Source organism: Aulostomus chinensis, chromosome 9 (genome assembly GCF_037954235.1).
Source record: "Aulostomus chinensis isolate RoL2024-O1b breed Wild chromosome 9, RoL_Achi_v1.0, whole genome shotgun sequence".
Lineage (NCBI taxonomy): Eukaryota > Metazoa > Chordata > Actinopteri > Syngnathiformes > Aulostomidae > Aulostomus > Aulostomus chinensis.
In genome coordinates, this window is record NC_141328.1 from 9,553,681 (window position 1) to 9,578,520 (window position 24,840).

The following is a 24,840-nucleotide window of genomic DNA, read 5'->3' on the forward strand; positions in this document are numbered from 1 at the left end:
ACGCTCTCAGTTCGCTGCTGTCAGTTACATGCATTTCGATTTAGAGTTGCAAGGCCCAATACCAGACCCTGCTACAGATACACCTCCATTATAGAGTTGACTCAGACCTCAAACCTGATGGTTTTGAGATGTTTAGTCAATTTTATCAGGACAGAGAGGTGATGTTTCAAGATGGTTCTGTCAAGTCACGTTAAAAGCGTCATTTGAGGTTGTTTGTCCTGATTTGGAGTGAGCTCAGGAGATTGCTGAGCAGAACCAAGTAGATGATGATGTTTGGGGGAGCTGTGTCCTGAGCAGGAAAGTGGAATGCCTCAAATGTATAGAAGAAATCAGACTGCAAAAGGAAGGTGAGATGCAGGATGAGCATTTGGGACATGCGACGGAGAATGTTCCAGATTTGGCAGCTGCCAAACAAAAAGTTGCAGAGCATTTGGAGAAGAACAGGAACATTCTGCCTAGAAGTGAGGGGTTAGCTTTAGTTAGGTCTCTCAATGAGACACAGATGGCTGTCTTCTGCAAGGTCAGGCAGCTGTGTTTGCAGAAGGTGATGGGTAAGAACCCTGGCAAGCCTCCATTTTTGATTGAACAGCCTAAGCCGTCAATAAATACGCAAGTTTCTCTGTGTATTTCATGAATGTCCAAAGTTTAAGTCACCACCTGTCTGACTTGGTGTTTTGCACACAGCATTTGCAGCCTAACTGTATTGCTGTCACAAAAACCTGGCTCACTGCAAAATCCTCATTAAACAGTGTGCAAATTAGTGGCTGGACACTTTTCATATTCATCCACAGGCTCTTTGTCACAGCAGCAGTGACCGCACATTCTCCAAACTACAGCAGCTAGAACATGATGGAGTTGGCTTGTATAGTTTAGACCATTTGGATCAGGACATTCTGCGGGAACCTGATTTCAATCTGGAGTGCTTGGTGTGCCTGTGTAAAAAATTCAACATATTGCTGGCAGTACTTTATCGTCCACTATGTTATGCAAATTCTTTCTACAAACATCATGTGAGGAAGTTACTTGTCATATCCAAGAAGTAACATAATTTTAGTCATGGGTGATTTCAATGAAAACATTTTGAAAGGGTTATCATTTTCTAAATTTACGGGCCAAAAACATGTAACACGAGACTGTAGAAAAGGGGACATTAATTGATCATTTTATGATAAAACAACACAGTGTGATGTGGAATTGGCAGTCTTGCCTGCCTACTTCGGTGATCATGAAGGGCTTCTGTGTAGTTTTACTGTGAAAGATGATCAGGGGCAGTTAGATGATATGGACAGCTTGTTTGCTTTGGATGACTTTGAAGATGTGGAGGCCATTTTTGAGGACTAGACGAGGATTAGGTTGTTTTGACTGAGTTCAACAGCTACATCGCAGTGTGCAGGTGCAAATATTAGTGTTGACATCTTATTTGTGCTTACACACTGAACTATATAAACGCAACACTTTTGTTTTTGTCCTCCGTTTCCCATGAGCTGAACTCAAATATCGACAACATTTTCAATATACACAAGACACATCCCTCTCAAATGTTGTTCACAAATCTGTCTAAATCTGTGTTAGTGAGCACTTCTCCTTTGCCAAGATAATCCATCCCACCTCACAGGTATGGCAAATCAAGATGCTGATTACAGAGCATGAAAATTGCACAGATGTGCCTTAGGCTGGACACAATAAAAGGCACAGATGTCACAAGATTTGAGGGAGCATTCAATTGGCATGCTGACTGCAGGAATGTCCACCACAGCTGTTGCCTGTGAATTGAATGTTCACTTCCACTTGCCATCTCCAAAGGCATTTCATACAATTTGTATCCAACCAACCTCACAACTGCAGACCACGCTCTACCACACCAGCCCACGACCTCCACATCCGCCACCCTAACCTCCAAGATCGTCAGAGACCAGCCACTCGGACAACTGATACAACAATTCCTTTGCATAACCAAAGAATTTCTGCAAAATCTGTTAGAAACCACAACAGGGATGCTCATCTCCATGCTAGTCATCCTCAACGGGTCTCCACCCGACTGCAGTTCGTCGTCTTAATGGCATCTAGCATGTTGGAGAGGTGTTCTCTTCACGGATGAATCCCAGTTTTCACTCTTCAGGGCAGATGACAGACAGCGTGTGTGGCATCGTGTGGGTGAGCAGCTTGCTGATGTCAAAGTTGTGGATCTGGTGGCCCAGGGTGGCGGTGGGGTTATGGAATGGGCAGGCGTACATTATGGACAAAGAACACAGGTGCATTTTATTGATGGCATTTTGAATGCACAGAGACACTGTGACCAGACCCTGAGGCCTGTTGTTGTGCCATTCATCCACGACCAGCACCTCATGTTGCAGCATGATAATACACAGCCCCATGTTGCAAGGATCTCTACACAATTCCTGGAAGCTGAAAACATCCCAGTTCTTGCATGGTCAGCATACTCACCGGACATGTCATCCATTGAACATGTTTGGTATACTCTGGATCTGCATATATGACAGCATGTTCCAGTTCCTGCCAATATCCAGCAACTTCCCACAGTCATTGAAGAGGAGTGGACTAACATTCCACAGGCCACAATCAACAACCTAAACAACTCAATGCGAAGGACATGTATTGCACTGCAAATGGTGGTCACACCAGATATTGACTGGTTTTCTGACCCCCCAGACTCCCTCAATAAAACAAACATGCACATTTCAGAGTGGCCTTTATTGTGGCTAGCCAAAGTTTCTAGGGGGAACCTGGTCAGATAAGATGAGATGGCATTCATCCCACATTGGATGAATGCTGATGGAAATTTCTACAAATATGGCCCAGTTTATGACACAACCAAAACCTGGAACACCCAGAGCTCAGACCAGGAGGCAGAGCTGATGCTTACACACTTATCTGCGCGTCTTCTAGGGCAGTTACCCACCCAAACTCCATAGAGACAGTGTGTCTCTGATCACAGTTTATCCACTCCAATTCTACAAGTAGAGGAGTCAGCCAGAAAAACATAATCAAACTTCACACAACCACCGAACTGCTTCAGAAGTAGAGGTGGGTTAAAAATGTCTATATACCGATATTTTATCGATATACATTTGTAGGAAAGATTATCGATACATAAATCCCAGTATGGATCTTTTACAATGCATTCGATTTTACCCATTTATTTTTTTGTTTTTGTTTGCCCCTTTAGTCTCGCGTGATTTAGTGCTTAGTGCAGCGTCACTGCAGTCAGATTATCAGATCTCCTGAGATCCAGGCCATGTGCCTCCGATCAGAGACCAACAAGATGGCAGAAGCGCAACTTTAATCTCCGGCAAATTTAAGAGCCGATGTCTGGCAGCATTTTGGCTTTAAGAAGCAAGAAAACTGCGCCCAACTTGACAAAAATAATGCTGTGCGCAAAATGTGCAAAGTACAGGTTAAGTACAACGGAAATACAACTAATCTCTGGAGCCATTTGACTAGGCATCACCAAGAGTACACGCAGCAACCAGGAAACTACAAGTCACTGCAACAACCCTTGTTGGAGAAAGAATTTGGGACGAAGTTTCCATCCACACCTCCATGTGCAGAGAACATCACTTCAGCTCTGGCAATTTTTATCTGCAAGGATCTCAGACCATACTGTGTGGTAGAAAATGTAGGCTTCAGACACCTCGTCCAGACACTGGAACCACGCTATGTGCTACTGACACGGAAACAACTGAGTCAAGTCACAATCTAAAAGATGTACAGAGATGTTAAAAACAACGTCGCAAATGCAATGAAATCAGCAGAGAGAGTTGCCATCCCTTGCGACAGCTGGACAAGCAGAGCTACGGATTCCTACTTGACAATCACTTCTCATTACACTGACAGTAACTGGTCCCTCATGTCCCACGTTTGTATTGAAGCTTGCTACACCACGAGTCATCTTGCTGAGCTGCTGACGGTTTGTGGAAGTCTAAGTTGCCCTTTTGCTTTGAATGACGGTCATATATTTAAATAAAAAGTGCATGATGTTGTATAACTATTGTTTAATGGTCAGTTCTCAATGTAAATATGAATATTTAATCATGCAGCAGGTTAGAGGGTTACTTTCACAATTGAATTTACAGCATTAGTCCTTTGAGAATCTCTTCCATTACCAAAGCAAAATTGGTATTGTAACTAAAATATCGTATCGTATATTGTATCGAATCATATCGGAAATGGTATCGACTTGGGACCTAGTGTATCGAAATCGTATCGGGAGGTCAGTGGTGATACCCAGCTCTATTCAGAAGAATATGAAAATTTGATGTGGATTATTATATGCCAGGTGTTAGATTCCAAAGCTGTTTTAGTAAATAACGTAATACTGTATCTAACAATTGCATCGACTTGCTCTGTCTCACTGAAACCCGGCTGCGTGATAAGTCTCTTACTCAAAATGAATCCACTCTTCCTAGTCACATTAACACTCACTCACTCGATTTACCAACATAACATCACTAAAATCAGAAACATCCTGTCCCAAAAAGATGCAGAAAAACTAGTCCATGCTTTTGTCACTTCCAGGCTGGATTACTGCAATTCCCTCCTTTCAGGCTGCACCAATAAGTCCCTAAAGACTCTCTACCTGGTCCAAAACGCCGCCGCCTGCGTGTTGGTAGAACAGACCATGTCTCTCCTATACTGGCTTTTCTGCATTGGCTCCCTGTCAAATTCAGAATAGAATTCAAAATTCTCCTTCAAACTTATGGAGTCCTCAACAATCAGGCACCTTCCTCTTTGACAGAGCTCATAGTCCCCTACTATCCAAGTAGAACCCTTTGCTCCCCTATGCTAATTTGCAGGGTTGCTTGTGGTTCCTACTATTCTAAAAGTAGAATGAGAGCCAGAGCCTTCAGCTTTCAGGTTCCCCTCCTGTGGAACTGTCTCCAAGTTTCTGTCCGGGATACAGACACCCTCTCTATGTTTAAAAGTAGACTTCAGACCTTCCTTTTTGATCAGGCTTATACTGTAGTTGGGTCTTGCTTAGGCTACCCCTTAGATATGCTGCTATAGGATTAGACTGCCGGGGAATGTCCCATGGTGCACTGGGCTTCTGTCTCCTCCTCTCCTCTCTGTCCTTCTGTATGTATTATACATAAATCATACTCATATCTGTTAATAACTCATCTTCTTGTCCGGAGCCTTGGGGCTCCCCACATCCCAGATCCTGGGTGCTGCTGGAGGACGCTTCAGACCTGAAGAGGCTCAAGCCACCAACCGTAGCGCCACATGCTCACGTCCCCATCTGTCCATTAGTCTCTTCCCTTTCTCTCCCTCTTGATCTCTGTCCTTCTCTTTCCTTTTGTATTTCCATCTTCCTCCATTATCTCTCTTTGTCTCTACTCCACTCTCCTGCTCTCTTTCCCACCAACCTGTCAAAGCAGAAGGCCCCAGTGAGCCTGGATCTGCTCCACGTTCCTGCTTGTTAAAAGGCAGGTTTTTGTCGCCACTGTTGCAGGATGTGCTTGTTCATGGATTGCTGAGTGTAAATTCATTGGAGTGTGATACTACACCTACTCTACTTGTACAGAGTCATGACAACATTTTTTTGGTGATTTGCCTCTACACAAATACAATTCCTTTGACTTGACTAAGGCACACCTGTGCAATATTCATGCTGTCTACTCAAAATCTTGATATGCCACACCCATGAGGTGGGATGGAGTATCTCTGCAAAGGAAAAGTGCTCACGAACACACATTTAGACAGGTTTGTGAACATTTGACAGAAATGTACCTTTTGTCTGTATGAAAAATGTTTGAGATCTCTGACTTCAGCTCATGAAAAACAGGAGCAAAAACAAGTGCAGCATTTTTATTTTTGTTCAGTGGATGTTGTGTTTCAGGAAAAAATTAACTTGTATTGTTTATGTTGTGTAGGCTGCCTGGCATTATGGTTGTCTTTTTTTAGTCTAGAGTCTGTCCCACTCCACTTGGTCTATTCTGTCTTTCCATTTGTTTCTGTAGCATTGTGGAAATATTAGCCATTACTGCTTAGTTATTGTGTGCATGACTTAACGTGCACATTTTAGATTTATTAACTTATTTCACTGTCACGCACTGTAGTTACTGCAGTTTGCCACAGTGGTTTGCTTGCTGTCGTCTGCGTTGTTAATGAATTATGTTCTCAAGTTGCACTTGTGCTGGGTGACGTAATCATGTGCCACAGCACTTTGTTATTGTTGTTCGTCTCCGTCTGTCACCTTAAAGCTGTTGGTCTCTTCTAAGTGTACATATATGTTTTTGCTGGTTTGTCTCTCCTTTCAACCCCTCCCTCTCTGTCTCTCTCCGTCTCCGTCTCTCTCTCTCTCTCTCCTCTTTGACTGCTGTATTTGGCCACTGTCATGGGACTGATAAGGATATTCAACAAGTTCACTCGAAGAACCTGATCAAACTCACAGGTAACATGTAGGACAGAGGATGATGGACAGGTGGGTCAATGCGCAGCTGTCACCTCTACACACACAGCTTGTATCAAACCAAGGCTTCTAACTTACCAACTACAAGTCTGAACACTTTCCTACCTGTATCACTGGATTTCTGACAACTCCTTTTTCTTACAGTACTTTCTGAATTCAAATACAAAATTTGTCCAAGTCTTGCCATTTAAGATTTGTCCTCTATACAATGTGTGTGTGTTGAATGGAGGTCATTTTGGAAGTAAACAGCACAAAGCATGAACTTCATTATATAGCAAATTTGACCGCTGTGCTGGACCACTGCACCCCGGCGGGCGCGAGGAAGAGAAGGTCCGTGACAACGCTGCTTGCAGCTTTAATTTCATATTTATTGTCTGTATTTTGTAATATTCACTTTCTCAAAAAAAAAAGAATAGTTACGATAAGGTGTTTAAATGTTTCATGTGCAGTACATTTTGCCTTTCTGATGAGCTTCATGCATGTGTGCCTTGACTATATGTCTCAGTCCAGTGCGTAAATGAAGTACATTCATCATGTTTGAGACTTCTTGGTGCAGCACATATTTCTGCAGTCTATATTACAAAGACTTAAATGATTTGTATTAATCAGCACTTAATTACAGGCAGAAATGTGTCCGGCTAAGCAGATCTAATGAGTCAGTCAAGTCCTCTGTAGGGGGTTTGCTTTTGTATGGTGTGATCAAATTATGCATGTCTCTGGAGTTACTGGCCTCCTTGTCTGTTGGCCCCTGCCTTGAGAAAAGTTGCCAGTCCAAAAGAAATCCACAGGTACCCGCATTAATATTTGTTGTGCCAAAAAAAACAAAAAAAAAAACACTTAAAACAAGCACCTGCTTCAACCATATACTTTCATTCCTCATCATCCCCCTCCACTGACACGGTCAAAACATTATTTAGACAAATGCCAAAGTGCAAGATGAACTGGACCTTTTCAGATCGATCATCCCTCATCAGTATTGTTGTGGAGACACTTTATTCATGAGCCTTTGGAGGACATTTCATCTTTGTCCACTTTCCAGCATCAGCTAAAGCACGCAAGGTGAAATCTGTGACGCTGCACTTTGTACTGAAACCTGCTCTTCACACAATGCCTGATGGGAATAAATTAACCTACTTTTCTCTTTCTCAGTGTTAAACTGTTTGGCCACCTCAGGGCAAGTTAAACACAACAACAACTCCTCAGCAACATTATCATTCATTTTGAGTCACGTTTCAGTTCACCTGGCAAACAGTCATCCCTCCTTTTGGTCCCTATCAACTCCTGAGTGAAATACCTGTCTCTTCAGCTGTTAGCCACTTTGTTCACCAGCTAGTCTCTAACTGTGTCAGTTCACTGACTGCTGCAGAGGAGTGAGAGTGAACCACAACAGCTAAACAATAAGCTTAAACTCTCTAAATCCGTAAAGCCGAGGGGAGCTGCAAACCTGTGTGATGATTCTCTGGAGTGATGTATTGTGAGAGGTATCCCTATGAGTGATACCTTATTTTAATTTAATTTATGTATATTTGGGGAAAAAAAATTCAGAGATGCTTCAAGTAGTGATCCTCACAACACTTTTATATCTCTGATTCTTGAGGGAAATTGTTCATGCAGAGAAATCGGATAGAAGACTTATTCCGACTCCATAAAGCACCTGATGTAACAGGGAAAGCTGGATACAAGGAAATCTCTCTTTAACTCTGGCTGCATTCCTCAACATATTGCTTGGATTTAGATCAGCTCCTGCAATCTCCTCTTAAATCCATGTTACACAACACAACACACACACACACACACACACACACACACACACACACACACCAGCAAACAGATGCATTTAATACCAAACACAATACTAAGGCTGAACGACATGGAAATAATAACTAATTGTGATCATATTCGGCTAATATGGGAAGATAATTCACAATATCAGTAGGAATCATTATATATTCTTCAATCAAGCATGCTAAGATATCTCTGCAGCTCCACAATACTCATTTAGAGTGGTATGTTGATAACACGTTTTGCCTTCAGCAAATATTGCACCTCCCTCAATTTGGATGCTCTAGGCTATATTGCCATTTCAAATTTATTTCAATATCTTGCTCAACTTTACGCAATTCAGTTTCTACCGCCCAGGTTCTGGGAGGGCTATGCAGCAAATCAGGGTTAGATTCTTATGTGATCTTGCAAATTCTCATTAAAAACAATGTAACGTGACTTAGAAGTTCATTCATGAGCAAAAAGAAGCCAATCTACCTTGGAGGAAGGAAGTTTTTCAGGGCTCTAAAACAATATTTGATGTCACTTGACATAACAGTGTTTTTAGTAAATGATGAGAATTTCCTGTGAGCAAAAATAAGTCTTTTTATCATTAATTTAGGTTCTATTCATTCAAGTAGGTGATCAAATGATATATTCCGCAGTTTACTTGGTAGCTAGTTTTTGTCGTGCTAATATATTGTTAAACCTTCTGACAAACATAATGTAACCTAACCTAACCTAACCTAACCAATAAAAATTAGTTGAAGCACTGACTTCCTATGCTTCATGTCATCCCTTTTCTATGAGGCTGCATGTCAGTGTCCATATTCTCACCCCCAAATATTGAGCATATTTTGTGTAAATGTCCACATGGCACAATATGTTTTTGTTTGTATGATTTCTCCAAATAAAAGAAGCAAATACCCAAATATCATGTGGAATTGTTGATTTAAAACATTTGCTAAAAGAGTAAATGTGCCAAGATTTTGATTTATCACCCTCAGTGCAAAGCAGCATGTTGTTCTCAATTAAAGGAACACATGCAAACATGCAAATAAGCATTTAAACAAGATGTATAAAAAACATAATAGGGTCTTCGCCTGAAGTACCTTCAGGCTCAGGCCCTAATAATCAGCACCAGAACCTCTGAGGTGATGATGTGCCACTAATATGTGTTGTTTATCAGGCTAATCTCCATCAACCCAAATATTAGTTGTCCCCTCATGTATGACATCAGTGAAAGATGACAGACATGCCAGTAGCTCTTTGTCTGCTGCTGACAAAGCCTCCATCTCATCAGTGATCCCCCAACACACATACATATACATACACGCACACACACACACATACACACACACACACACACACTGCACTTCCACCTGGCAGAAAACCAGTGACAGTCTTTGAAACAGCACTCCACAGGTACCACACTACAAATTGCCTTCGATTTAGCTGCTGCATCAGCTGCTTTTGACAGATGCCAGCTGGATAATTGGCTCAACTGTGAAGAAATAAAAAATGAGCAGGCAAGCGGACTTTGGCCCTGTGGCCCCTCCAAGTGTTCCGCTTTCGACTTGATCACAGAAAAATACTTTTTTTTAATTCACATAAACTAAAAAAGAGAGCATTTTAGGGAAGTTTTATATTGCCAATCTTTTAAGCTAGCAAAGTAAAAGAACCACTTACCCTGGATTCTAAACCAGCCAGGTGCTGAAGTGAAACTGAGGCAAACATTAAACAACCAGCTTACACCACAGACGTCTCAAGCAGTTTTGCTCTTAATCACACTAAAAAGACCTGCAGGAGCTGCAGGAGGTGGCTGATAGCAAGAAGACCTACCAATGGCTGGATCATGCTGGACAGGAAGACAGCACAGAAGCACTCATCATGGCAGCACAAGAGCTACAGAGAACTAACACACCAGATCAGACCCAAGATGCAGGCGGTGTAAGGATGTTCCTGAGACAGTCCAACACATAGTACAGGGGTGTAAGATGCTAGCTACAAAAGCGTACATGGAGAGGTGCACCAAGTGGCAGGGATAGTGCACAGAAACATCTGCACCCAGTACAGACTAGAAGTACCCAAGTCCCAAAGGGACATACCAACAAAAGTATCAGGGGTTAAAACAACAGCCAGAACGGATGTGGAAGGTCAAGGCTGACATGGGCCCCATGGTAGTAGGAGCGCTTGGGGCGGTGACTCCCAAACTGGAAGAATCAAAAATCCTTTATTAATCCCTTGTGGGAAATTGTTGGATTGCAGTGCTCCATTTCACAGTAAAAAACTATATATAATAAAGAGAAAAAAAAATCAAGAATATAAGGATATAAGGAAATGTCTTTTGTGCCGTATTTGCATTTTTCACTGAATGTGATATTTGTATTGCACGATTTAACCAAGAAAAACAAATTTATATATATATATTCTTATATGGCCCTTCAAGGAAAAAGTGTGATTGTCGTGTCTTTTAATTCCTGTAGTTAACAAGAAAAAATACACATTTGAGCAGTATCAGATAAAAACACTTCTCCATTACAGACAGACTAATTAACAGAAAAAAGTGGGACATGTTATCGAAATGTCTATAAGAGATAATGTGACAAAATGTTTGGCCACAGTTTGGGGCTTCTTCTTTAACAAGCCCTTGTTCGAAGCTTTGAGTGGTTAACTGGGGTAATAGAGTGAGCAAGATTAGGTGATGGGTTCAAAATTTTTAAAAAGTGTAAGAGATAGATTATAAAGAAATAGAGTTTAGAAGTGCCTGTGTGAATTTTTGCTTCTTCAGCCTGCAAGACCTCTTCACTCCAACTTTTGCATTCTTAAGCCTGATTTAAATGCAAATCAAATGAACTGTAAAGAATCAACTGAATCTTTATGGCTTAACACCAGGTTTGGGCTTCAGTTCAAGTCACTCATATCTTTTAGTAGACTTCGGTTACAGGAGTGTGCTCTTGTTCATCGCCAACTTCAAGCCGCATTATCCTGCACATTTGTAATTTGCAAGCTGTAATCAAATGCCACAGGAATTAAGGAACTTTTTCTTTGCTCCCCCTGCTCATTAAAAGATAAACAAGCTGGTGTGGTCATGAGCTTGGCAACTGAAACCTAACATAGAGGTGTTCTGTCTCACATCTGACTACCCTTGGTGTGGCCTTTAGCAGCAGCACACTCAAATGGAGCTCACACCGCTCATTTACACCGTCATTATACTTTTGGGGGTGACAACCAGCTACATCAAAGGACACAAACCCACATTAACTCTCACTTAATGGGCTTGATTGGAGGAAGACGAGGTCAGCAGCTGAGTCTGGCTTTCTTCCAGCAAGACTGCAGCCACACTGAGATGCAAAGACAGACAGACTATTTCAGATGGAGGAGGTCTGTGGTTGGTTTGAGTGCAAGTTGAAAATGGTCTTTGTCCATTGCTTAAGATTTATAGGTAGGTCTGAATGCAAATCATCCCAGCGCAGACATTAATCTAGCAGGAGTATTTCATTAGAAGGGGGTTTTCTGGAGAGAGGAGTTCATGTGCTCGTAAATTTAGTTTGGCACACTGATTGTTCAGCAGATCACAGGGTAAATGAGTGGATGCCGCCAGACACAAGAGACAGCCTTCTCCATCATGCTATCCTTTCCTGCCATGGGCTTCGAAACACATGCTGAAGCTGTTAGCTGGCTCCCAAAAATGCATGAAAATGCCAATCTGCAGGATTTCTTAGGCAGCAAATTACAGTAACGAATCAGAGAAACAGTGACTGAAACCATCAAGAAAGTAAGTATAAAACCACAAAGAGACTTTAAGGAGCTAATTCAGAATCGACAACTAAAAGAACCTTAAATATTTCAATATATATAGATTGGCTCCTTTGGCTTTATTCTAGGCTCATGCTATTTTGAGAGATTCATGTCTTTCAAGTTTCATAAATTATAATGAAAAACCACATAATGATTAAAAAAAAAAAACTTTTTATGAGCAACATTGTGAGAAACACTGGGCAATATCTAATTTGTTTTATCGCTCTACAACCAGGAATCTATATACGGAAGCCCTGAGCAGCCATAACTGCAGTTGTTTTATTGATGCGGTTTTCTTATGATAATGGTATTATTTTTTATTATTGTTAAATCAGGAAAAAAGCTTTGCTATCTTGAAATAATTTGATTAATAAATCATTATCATGAGAAAAGTCAAGGTCCTTTCTTCTCTTAATCCTTTTGTTGTTTTTTTCACTCATTTTCTCTCTAATTCCACATACATGCTCACCCTAATAAGCAGCCAAGGTCGTTGCTCCATGAATGCATGCAACCCAACAACAGCTTCTACACAATACCTGTACATCCTCAGTTAAGAAAGGCACTAGAATTAGTAATCATGACTTGCATTTGTTTTATGGGTTAAAAAAAAACACTGACATAATGCATATGTAATGAAAGTGGTACTGATTTTGGATCTTAGCAATAGGTTAATTGTGTCTGAACAGAAGCCCAACTGAGTCAGAGGAATTATAGGTTTGGGTTTGAGCGCATCAATCAACAACGAGTTCACTGGTGCAGATGTCAGGTTTAGTCCTGCCAAGCTCTGGGATCAGGGGTGGGTGGTAGAAATGGTTTTGGAAGTACACTTGTGGGAATCTGTCCTGAAGTTTGGGATTTACTGTACCCTGCTGAGTGGTAGAATCCTCAAAGATCTCAAGAGGCAATGGCGTAACTATCAGTCAGGGCTGCCGATGCACTAAACTGAGCCTCGTCTGCCTTGACTAAGCAGATTTATGTCGGAAACAGTCAGTGAGCTGCTCAGTGTTTCGCATTCTCATTCTTTGATGTATTTGAGACAGGCCAACAATATCAGCACTACTTTATTGTCTGTGTGTAGTGTAGTTATTCACTCAGCTCCATGCTCACAATGGCTGTGACAGAGCTGAAAACCGCTTTCATGTTAGAGCATAGAGGGACAACCCCCCCCCCAACTTTTCTAAAATAATGTGCTATTACCTGAGACATGTATGATGCATGCTCAGTCGGTGCATGAGTAAGGTTAACGTTGGTTGATGTCACTGTGTAGGTGCACTTACATGTGTTTCATGCAGCCTTATTGCCATCACTCTGCCGCTGTCAGACTCAGTGGTGACAGCAGGCTGTCACCATTATTAATCTCCCAGAAAGAATGAGGGCAAGCATCCACTGGTTGGTGCTCATAATGAAAAAAAAAACAAGGTAAAAAAATATTAATAAAAAAAAAAGATCATAAAAAGCAAAGTGCCGATAGATTTTTTTCAATTTGTTGCCATAGAAACTAAATGTGTTTTTTCTCAGGCCATAAAAGCAATTCATTCCATCCCTCCTCAGTGACCTGCCAGCATTTTTCTGTCAGAGAAAACACTACTGACAAGCAGTCTTCATCAAAGCATAAATCTGATTTTTTTTTTTTTTACTTTGTTTGCTGCATTTATGTCAGTAGACAGAAAATCAGCAGCAGCGGGACATGTGAGCTTGACCAACTCACATTGCTCTGATTCAGCCAGCAGCTGCTCCAGCCTGATTTATTTCTGTTCTCCCTGACAGCGTTCACACTGATTCTGAAGGTTGAAATCTGCTTTAATCAAACAACAAATCACTCCTACTTGTGATCTCCATAATTATCCTGTGATCCCAAAAAAATTGTTGTTGATTTTCTTACAGTAACAAGCCATTAACCAGATAAAGAAAACCGGCTTTGTTATGTAAAGATGACAAAATAATCAACTCGAGATTTCAAGAAACTGGCATAACACAATCATTCCAAAATGGCTTTAAAGGGATTTCAGATCAAGCTACAAAGGTGCCAAATTTTATTGACACCCATCTACCCCTCTTTCAATAAAAAAACATTTGAAGATCTAAACATTCCACGCAAACATTTTGCAGACATGTAAACTACCATTTTTCCACGTAAGATGCAAAAACTGACATTCCCCTTCCGACATATTGAAAAATGAAGACTATTAAAAAGCAAGTTTATTTAAAATGTGCATTTAGGGGTGTGTCCAAACCCTCCAAATTAGTTACACATGCATAAGTAAGGGTTGTTCATCTCTCATTACCTTTAAAAACATTTTTAAAAAAACATATGCGCCGGCACCTTATATACAGTACATGACAGGGTCAGAAAGTTTAGAGCATACATAACTTGTCTGTCACTATAGGCTCTCTGAAAAAAATTGGGTTTCCCCAGAGAGTTTCTTTTGTCCTTTTGGGTTTTTGACAATATTTTTTGCTTTTTCAATGTCCCACAATATTTTCCACGGAGATGTTACTGCAGATAAAGAAAAGAACAACAGCAGAAGGGTTTATTTTCAGTAAACTGGTGGTTCACACATTACGCAAGATGCATAACCCTAAAATATATTCTAAAGTAGTTGTAATGAAACAAAATATTACTCTATAAATTTCATTTCATTTCAACACATTAAACTTTTTTCTGAGTGGAGAGGCACTTAAAACATTTAGATTTACAGTTTCAATTTATTTAGGACGCAAACATGTTTTAAAACCATGGAACAACATCAGGATCCTTTCAAAAAATAATTAATTCAGATGTTTGAGTGAAATTAAATCCCCTCTAAACAGCTGCAAATTGGGCATAAATAAAAGTACATCACATGATGAGATCACTATTCAGAACACACATTTCAAATGCATCCTCTATTAAAAAGCCTGCTGCTTATATAACCCTGCTGCTGCCGCTAATGTAATAAGCCAAACATATTCAACTGCATGTACTGAGCTTCAAAGTTATAACAGTTTAGAAGCAGCTCATTTTTTTCCCCCAGAATATATGAAATACATGGATATACAGTATGTTGTGCCTTCTGAAAATCTTACTGTAGCCAAGTCCCTGGTTTTGGAACCCATCCTGGGCTGATGTGTCTGGCTCAGAGTCAGCAAAGAGAGAGCTTTGCTCCTCGTTCATCAACATGGAAACAATCATATTAGCTCCATTACAGGGGGAGAGCTGAATTTAGCAATGATTTGTCGTGTTATTTATAAATATTTGATCATTTAAGATCACTTATTCTCTGACATTATACTGAACTTGCCAGCTAATTCCCTCCACTGGTAAGCAGCCATACATATCTCACCCAAATGTAACTCCTGTATATAAGAGATGATACACCCCTTGTTTTCCCCTAATATTTCCACAAAAATATCCCATTGCCTTTTTGAAAATTAATAAACTATGAATTTTTAGTTAAATTTCAATGCAAGCATGGCTTACAACTTTAAACAAGGTCAAACATGACACATCAGCTCTTCGTATGCGGATGAGGAAGTCATCCATCAAGTGACCACGTAAGCCTGGGAAATACTGTTGACACTATCTATCCAAGTCTGGGTGGATGCTGAGCGTGTGAAGACAAATGCATCTGCCAGTAAACAGGTAAGAAAGGAAAGCTGTTTCAGGAACTATGAACCACTTCGAACCCCAAAGAACAGCTCATCATAAAACCACCATCTTCAACTAAATGCATGCAAAAAACATACATTTATCACAACTAAGTTTTCATTCATATCCTGGCCACATTTACATTGTTAATGCTAACTAGAACACACAAGAGGGTGAAGGCATTACCAGACATCTGATTCCACAGCGAGCACAAGGGATACCAGTAACTGCAGAAGAGTGTTACAAAGACTTTTAGGAGATACAAATGCACCAGGTCAGCATAAAAAAACTGTTGGACTGGGGCTGACAAAGCACTCAACTCAGGCGCCATGAACAGAAGAAACCTGATAGGTGTGTGATTTCAAATTTTTTGCCGGAGTGCAACATCAACTTTCTGTTGACAAACCCACTTAAACTTGAAGCCAGGAAACTAAATAAATTGTGAAAGCGGACTGAAAGTTTTTACTTTGCACAGACAAAACTGACCTGCTGAGGCAACACAGATGGGTCATTGTCACTTAAATAAATATGCAGCAGGGCAGACACACACACGTACACACACCCATTAGGCATTAAAAAAACAACACCCATATTAGGGGTATCAAACTGAATTGTAAAAAACTGGAGCTTTCAATAAACAACCCCAAGTTCAATATGCATGTGTACTGCAACTCTTTGATTGCACAGGGAAACCAATGTTATTTTAGGTTATGCGTGTATTTGCGGCACACACACACACACACACACACACACACACACACACACACACACACACACACACACACACACACACACACACACACACACTGCTCATTAGCTCTGCAATTGAAGAATTCTAAAACAGTGCCCAATGAATACTGAATAGTGAATTTCTACTTGAAATGTCTGTCCCCAAACCACATTAAATGTCTTTAAGAATAACTGATATTCCAAATGCCGTAAATGTTGGATAATTAGGCTACAACAATAAAACCGAACCAAAAAAAAACAGTCACCTAAAACTGTTATATATATATATACACATATACACATATACATATATATACACATATATATATACATACATACACAAATATCTATATACAAATCTATGCTTAGGAAGTGAGAAAATTAAAAGTGCGTGATAATTATTAATAATAAATGAAATAGTTCAATTGAATTTTTTCCTCTATTGTTATACTACAATAATCTCTTGAAAAACATTCATAGTTATTGATATAAACTGAAATGAACTGTAAATATCTTCTTTTTCTTTAATTTAGTTTTAATTGCCCAGCTCTAACACATTTCCAAAATCTGTGTAGCAGTCAGACCTCCTGACTGACAACAAACCCCACAGAGAAATCTGTTAACTTGGCACCACAGGTTTCGCTATCGGTAGTGCATCACATTTCCTGCCTCTCTGCACTTTGTTTTTAAAAGAGGTTGGAAGGGAAAAATCTTACAAACAACATAGAAAGGGAAAGGCCTTCCATTTCCAGCCAACCTAAAATAGCGGGGCACTATCTAATCTGTCATTCAGTAGAAGAAATTATTCATCTTTCACTTGTTTTGGAGCAGAATATGATCCACTTTGTGAGATTGTATTTTCTGCCTCCCCTTCCCTCCTTCTTTGAATCACTGACATCTTGAGCCAGCTGAGAACTGACAGCTATTCATATAGTGAACATAAAACACACTGTACTCAAGATGACTAACACAAATAAATGATCCGGCTCCTGCTTGCACACATTTTCTATCAGCCGACAAAGAAAAGACGCTGAAAAGAAAAAGGGAGCGAAGACGGATAAAAGCTTCAAAGTAACAGATGTGTGAAATGTAGAGCATTTGGCAAAAATGTAATATGAGACTACATAACTCATCATGACAACCTGCCTGCACTGAACAACAATATTAATGGTAGAAAACAGAGGAAAAATAGTACAGCAGCAAAAGAAATTCCGCATAGTTGCAAGGTGAGATCACTTAGGGCTGAAAATAAAACTGTTTAGGGTTGCTGCATCATCTCCTCCACTTCCCCAAGTTTATATGTATGCAATGTGTGTGCGTGTGTGTGTGTGTGTGTGTGTGTGTGTGTGTGTGTGCGCGTGTGTGCAACAGCACATGGGCCTGAGTTCAAACTGACTATGTCCTTTCAATTGTCCCTCAAAGATCAATAACAGATCCATTTACTAAGAATATGAAAAAATATCACTTCAGTTTCAAGCAGCACAGGTTGGAAAAAGAGAGAATTACAAACACTGCCTTCTGGGAAAAGCTAAGGTAGTAGAAGAGACAATCAGACTGACAATAGTTTACAAGTAATAGTTTTGGGACATTTTGGTAAATAAGCACATATATCTGGCATAGATTTAAATGGGTGAGACCACCACTTTCACAGTTGTTCGCAAATATGAAGCTACAAGGAGACAGTTAGCTTAGCATAAAAGTACTGAATTTCAATTCAGTAGAAGTAGAAACTTCAGTAGAAGTAGAAACTTGCAATATCAAAATTATGATCTCTGCCAAACATGAACATAAAACATGCTTGCCAACATTACTTTTAACAATTTCAAGTATATCTTTTGTGTAGAGACATTGGGTTTCAATGTCAATATCTACTTGTGTTTATATTCCACTTAATGACATGACGATGTGACGTTTCACATGCAGGGTGTGATAGTGTGGATTTTATTTGATTGAATAGGGCTGAACTATTTTGAACAATTTTAAACTGATTATTTTGACTGCTATTGATATTGATCCACATGCGGACCCATAATGCATAGCGTGGGCTGTCCATGAGTTGTGGAATCTCTATTTTTGTATGTTTTATTGAAAATGTCAACGGAAACAGCACAGAATAACATCTATCGGACTCAGAAGAGGTTGTATTTTAGTTTGTTTTTTTTTAACCTACCAAAAACTGCATCCCCTTATTATTTAATCGCAACAATAAACACGGGTGAAATGCACGCTGTTGGCCCAAAACTCCCCAGATTAAGCTATGCATTCAAGTATGAACACACTCATTTTGTTGCTAAAGTCAATCAAGTAGTCCAGTGAGTAAGAACGAGTAAATAAATTACACACACTTTGTGACTCTTATTACTCTTATAATGAGTAGTAAATCATTTAAGTGACAATCATATACTCAGACAACAGCACCTCTATTACTGGGACCACTTGAAAACTGCAGATGAGTATTAACAAAACTGGAAATTACTTTATTAACACAATGACAACTCTTGTGGCTACATAGTCAACTAGGTTTGACCTTGTTCTAGTAGGAGCTTGGTCTTGAGTTCATTCACACTTCAAAACAGACTAAATAAACTAATTTTCATACTTTGAATCAAGCTGGGATAGATGTGTCCCACAACATGGGTGCATACATGAGAATGGTATTCCTCCTTCAACTCATGGAAATTCTAGGATGACAAGCAAATGATTTTCTCTACTGAAAGGCCAAATTGTCCAGGTTTGCATGTTCTCTTTCACTGAAAACTGGGGGCCCAGGAGTCTTTGAAAAATCCATCTACTTGTGTTTGGTTGATAGCAGCCAAAGAGAACTGTTTCCATCCTATCAGCTACTTAATGACAGAAACCGGTGCTGGCAACTTTGGATACCTGGCTGCAGCAGGATTGGGATGCCATGGGCTTCAAGACTGCACGTGCACAATCACGTGCACATATTTGGACTGCAGTTCCCATCAGGGTTTTTATAAAGTATGCAGCTCACACATGAGGTAGTAGCAGGAATTAAGGTCTCGGATTTAAAGGTATAACCTGATTACACCACTCAAGGACATCCACACAGAGAAACAGTTACAATTTCAAAATATTAGACATAACCTAACCCGATGAAGAGAACACAGCTTTGTGTACTACAATGAAAGTATAATTTCTACTATTTGCAATATCAGAAACATTGTATTTTAGGGAATGTCCTCAAATTAAAAAGGCAATAACAAACGTTTACAGGAAGATGAGAGTCAGAATGGTACCCATCTACACTATGGTATCCAAATCCACACATCCTGTACACACTAATCCAAATACATACACAAAACTGCAGCTTCATGTCTCCAAATGGTCAAAAAAAAGTTTCCCCTCATGCATGCTGTTCATGCACAACTTTAAAGTCACAGAACAGTGCCGGACGTGTCTAGGAGAAAGACAGACAATGCACGGCAAAGTAGCACTTGTGCGACAAATTTTGCATTCAAATGACCTGGGAGCTTGAGGTCCAGAACAGGAAATGACTTTTCTACAGTTGTTGAGTTGACCACGTTACAAGGGAAGTACGAAAAAGTAAAAAAAAAAAAAAAAAGATTTCTTTCAATACGTCCAAGCCACTTGCAGACGATAATAACATTCTATATTTTACTTTGCAGAAACAAACAGCATAACAACTTGAACAGTACAGTGTGCACAACTGATTTAATGCAACACAAATAGACATGAAAATGCTAAAAATTATATATTTTCAAGGTGTCCGTGTGACGGTCATGTTTTGCAGAGCAGCTATCGTGAACTGTGATCTCAGGGTTCATCAGGTAACTCGTAGTTTACAAATAGGAAGTCCAACCTCAGAGGGACGTTCCTGCTTAATATCCCAACTGGAAACTCTGAAATTTCAACATAGTAGTTCAACTGAAATACAGCATAAGTGCTAAGATCACCCTGCTAACATGTTCAAAACGCTAGTGCTCACTAGAGATGTCACAGGAACCGACTCTAGAGGACAAAGTTGATGTCAACGATTGTTCTATTTGTAGCAAACCGAAAATACGGAGAATTGTTGTTATGTGGAGGTAACTTTCCTGGACAAGAAGAACATCATATTGTCACCTTCTTAAAATAATTGCCCCTGTCATTTTGGGATTTTTTTTTTTTTTTGCCTAAAACAAATCCTTATGATGTTTTTTTCTCCAGTTTTTTGTGTTTTCTGAAAAACTTAGGAAAAATGACTTAGGTGATTATTTTAAGAAGGTGATGATATGGGAAATGGTGGCAAGTGTAGGTGTGGCACAATATATTTTGTGGAAACAAACATGCAGAGTCATGAATGGAGACAGCAGAGTTAAAGCCAGTGTTGCTGCGTTGGCAAGTGGGTGGTCGAGAGAGAGAGAGAGAGAGAGAGGGAGAGAGAGTATGAGGTTACCAGTAACATTATAGCAACACAAGTAGTTTAACTACATTTTTCAAGAGCACCATATTTTTCTGGAATAAAATAGCTTTATGAAGCTATTTTATTGGTCAGGTGGTCTAAAATCGATAACCCGACAACAAAGACACCTTCTGTCTGTGTTTAAGCTGTTTGTCTGCAAATAAAAGCCAAAACTCCTCAAGACCTGTGCCAAGTTCCCTTGTTTTGCCTACCACCTGCTTAAAAACAAGAGGATTAGTTCGCCCCAAAGCAAGCTGCAACTTTGCCCATGGCTCAAGGGGGGGACTGACCTTTAAGGTGGACCAGCTGTTCAAATTTAAGTGTTTTGCTGACACTGGCAACCCTAAAGCTATATCCTGATGCCACAAGAAGGTATACATGTTTATCACATGCCTTGCAGGAGCTGCTAAGACGTCTCTTTGGAGAAATGAAGAGATTAGTAGAAGGCTCCCAGGCTGGGAATCCCTGAGAATCAAAAGTAAAGCTACAACAGGAAAGAACATCTGGCTTGCTGTTACCACTGTGTCCATGACCTTGGTAAGTGGCAAAAATGGATGGCTAGACAGTTTAATTTCCAAGTACACACTATTTGAATCCCATTTTCTCGATGCTAATCTGACCTTTGCAGATTTTCGTCTTGTTTAAAAACACTGTAATCTTTAAACTACTCAATGCACTTTAATGTCATTTAAAATCATATAGCCTCCATAAACCACACTTTACATTATTAACATCCATCATATTTCATCACTGATGTAATCACAGGCTCCTCACTGTCATCTAGGCCAGTCTACCAGAAGTGGAGTTTGTTCAGACGCTGAGTAATATCAGACAGAATACTCTACAGTCCCATGATAAAATGTAAATTCAATGTGCATTAAAGGTCAAAATGCATTTTTTAATCTCATGTGTCTGGTATTATGAGTTGGGATATTAGAATCGAGTGAGTCATTAGAATTGATTTGCTGCCACTGATCCTCATGACACCAACACATCCCTGGAGACAAAGGTCAAGCGTGATCACATGATCCAGCCGACTGTCAAAAGTTAAATGTCTGCATGTCTGAGGCATTTGGGAGACGGATTGTCAACGGAGTGTGAAGTTCAACACAAAACATGAAGCAAAAATCCTGACAGCGTGTCGGACGATGTACTCTACATGCTCTGCTCTGCCTGAAGCTTAAGCCACGGTCTCCAGACACATCAGATCCGAAAACCCATTCACCTCTATCAAATCGTCCATGTTTTCATCACTGTTTGTTTGTTCTTCCTTCAGCAGGACTACACGGAAACTACGAGGCCGATTCTCATGAAACTTGAGTGCAGCACCAATGAAGAGGAAGAAACTGTCAAATTTACTTGCAGATCCGGATATTTTCATCACATTCTCAGGAAAAACTTTCTAACATCGACTTTGGCAGAGGTCTCCACTCTCTGGAAGCCCTTCTAGAAGCTTCTACCAGAGACGTCTGAAGCTTTCACTTGCCTCTTGTTGGTTTATTTGTCTGCTGTCAGTAGATTTCACAAAAACAACCTGATCAATTTTTATGAAATTTAGCAGAGGAATTAGGCATGGAGGAAAAACCCCTTAAAAATGAGGGGCTGACAGACATATTCATCAAATTCCGTACCCTCTGGGTGCCCCTCTCGTAACTTCTCGTCACCTCTGCTAGACTGTTTTAACCAGCGGCTGTGAGTTGCTGGTGTGTTGTGAGCAAGATTAGGCAAAAAAAATTCCTTACCAAGACTTTCTGGAAACTTGGTAGGAGTAGAATCTGCTAAGGAAGAGCCCACTCAATTTTAAAGACAAATCTTTTGAACACTCAGTAAAAACTGCATAAAAAAAAAAAAAAGTTTTGAAGGAGATCTGTGCCTATCCGTCAGCTAGATTATGTCAAAACTACCAGGCTGATTTGATAAAACTGAAGGAGTGGAGCACAGGCAAAGAAAGAACCCATCAAATTCGAGGTTTGTTTAAGACATGAAGAAGTTCTCAAATTTCCCTGTATTCATGGACCTTGATGCAGGTCCATGCTCTCCAGGTGCCCCTCTAGTAATCTTGACCAATGATGACTTGTTCAGGAATTTCTCCAGAAGACTAACACAGACTTTGATAGAAGTCCCCCCCCCCAAGCGCCCTGTTATTGTCATAATAGATATACCTTAAGAAAGCTCCTTTTCCCCCAGGGGTTGTAGTAATTTCATTCCATGTATCTTGGACTCATGTGCCCACACATGAAATCCACTTTTAAGACCACTGACAGCTTTAAAGGGATAGCCACAATTCAGACTTCAACCAGCTGAAGTTACCTTTCCGATTTACACAAAATGGAAAAGCAGAAATCATCAGATCCTTTAACTTGATTTGTTTGCTTGCTTTTCCCATGTGTAGGCCTGTGCTTATTGTATCAATATATAATTTACAGTGCTAACAGTCTGCTAGATATGTCATAGGTACACGCTGACAAGAAAAAAGCAAAATGAAACAGCTGGACTGAAATTGTATAAGCTGGGAATCAGAACTGTCCATCATTAATCACAATGGCGCTGTGATACGACCAATCAGCCCCGTATTATGTGATTCTTACCATACGAGCCCATTTCCCATCAGCGAACATCATAAAAAGGAAACTGCGGATGACTGTGTAGCAGTGGCTCTGGACTAGTTGAGGTCAGTCAGCAAAAAAAAAAAAAAAAAACAGCGACTCAACTTTGCTAAAGATGTATGGAGGATATCTGGCGTTATTAAACCAATATCAGAGGACGCTGCCTTACTTTTCCTGTGAGATATGCTCCTTGATGGCTCCTAGGGCGACCAGGCTCTCGCTGCCCTGCAGCAGCCTGCAGGTTGCCAGGTGCCGCTGGTAGCGCTCCTTCAGGCAGGCGTTCTCCGTGCACAAGTCGGACACTTGCTGCTCCAGCTCCTCTATTCTCCCCCTCTGCCTTTCCAGCAACTCCTGCTGGGTCTCGATGATTTTGTTTAGCTCTTTTAAATATTCCGCAGCCCTGGTAGGGTTCTCTGTCGGGCTTTCCATGTCGCTCCAACAGCCTTTCCGGCGCTGTGATCCACCGTTGTAGCGCGGACGCCGGTTTTCGAAGGTCCAGGCTGGCTTTATAAGCGTAATTCAAAGGCTAGGTTGCGCCTTTTACGCCTCGCCATTGTTTTAACCGGAATGGCTGTTAAATGAGATTCAGAAATACTCCCGATACACGCGTTTTTTGGTCCAACAGCACACAACTAGAAGCCCCTGTTCACGTAGGAGGCTGCGACGTCAAGAGACATCAAAACATATAAATCAAGCAAATAAGACATGGAGAGGATGGCGGTTGTCTCTGTAGGGTCTCCGCTTATTTCCGCTGTTATGACATTTTCAGTTTGGTGCTTGTCGCTGCTCCATGCTGCTCCCGTGACTTTTCGTAAACAGACGCTGGCTGTCAAGTAGGCGGAGTTTTCAAGTTTTATGAATCTGCAGGTCGCAGTGAGCGCAGCTGCTGTAGGAGCACAGCAGAATACACGTTTTCCTATATCTGTCCTGCTAGGGGTTACAATGTTTAATATTCAATGCATGAATCCTATCCTGTGTGTGTGTGTGTGTGTGTGTGTGTGTGTGTGTGTGTCTTTTTCACACACACACACACACACACACACACACACACACACACACACACACACACACACACACAACTGATACTGCAACCTGAAGACTTTGATAACTTTTCTTACATTGTAGTCCATCTGGGTTAGCTGAGTCGCTCAGACTTTGCTGCCCAAATTGGGGCCTGCAACCACAGTGGGCTTTAAAAAAAAAAAAAGGGAAAAAAAGAATGAAACATCATTAAAAAGTATTCCGTAAAATCAAACCTTAAATCACTTTTTATTTTTGTGTGAGGTATATGGCTTTTTAAATATGGAGGATACCAAAATCATGAATAATTTTACCATAATTTAATATCGCTGGATAGCTGAAGTCAGTCACTCATTCCCTTACATTTGTTTCTCCTGGTTGTGATAATTTCAAACTGGCGTTACCTGCATTTGAAAAACTCTCCTGAAATCTAACTGAAGCA

At 40.4% G+C, this 24,840-nt stretch overlaps 1 protein-coding gene across 5 annotated transcripts in view; it reads right to left on the reverse strand.

The window, feature by feature from the left end:
• iqsec1a (IQ motif and Sec7 domain ArfGEF 1a) overlaps positions 1–24,191 on the reverse strand; it is a 119,811-nt gene extending 95,620 nt beyond the window's left edge. For all 5 annotated transcript variants that reach the window (XM_086213626.1, XM_086213627.1, XM_086213625.1 and 2 more), the window contains exon 1: positions 23,548–24,191. In XM_086213626.1, the coding sequence (XP_086069752.1) occupies positions 23,548–23,807 (260 nt within the window). In that variant the 5' untranslated portion in view covers positions 23,808–24,191. The remainder of the gene's footprint in view (positions 1–23,547) is intronic.
• Positions 24,192–24,840: the final 649 nt, after the last annotated feature.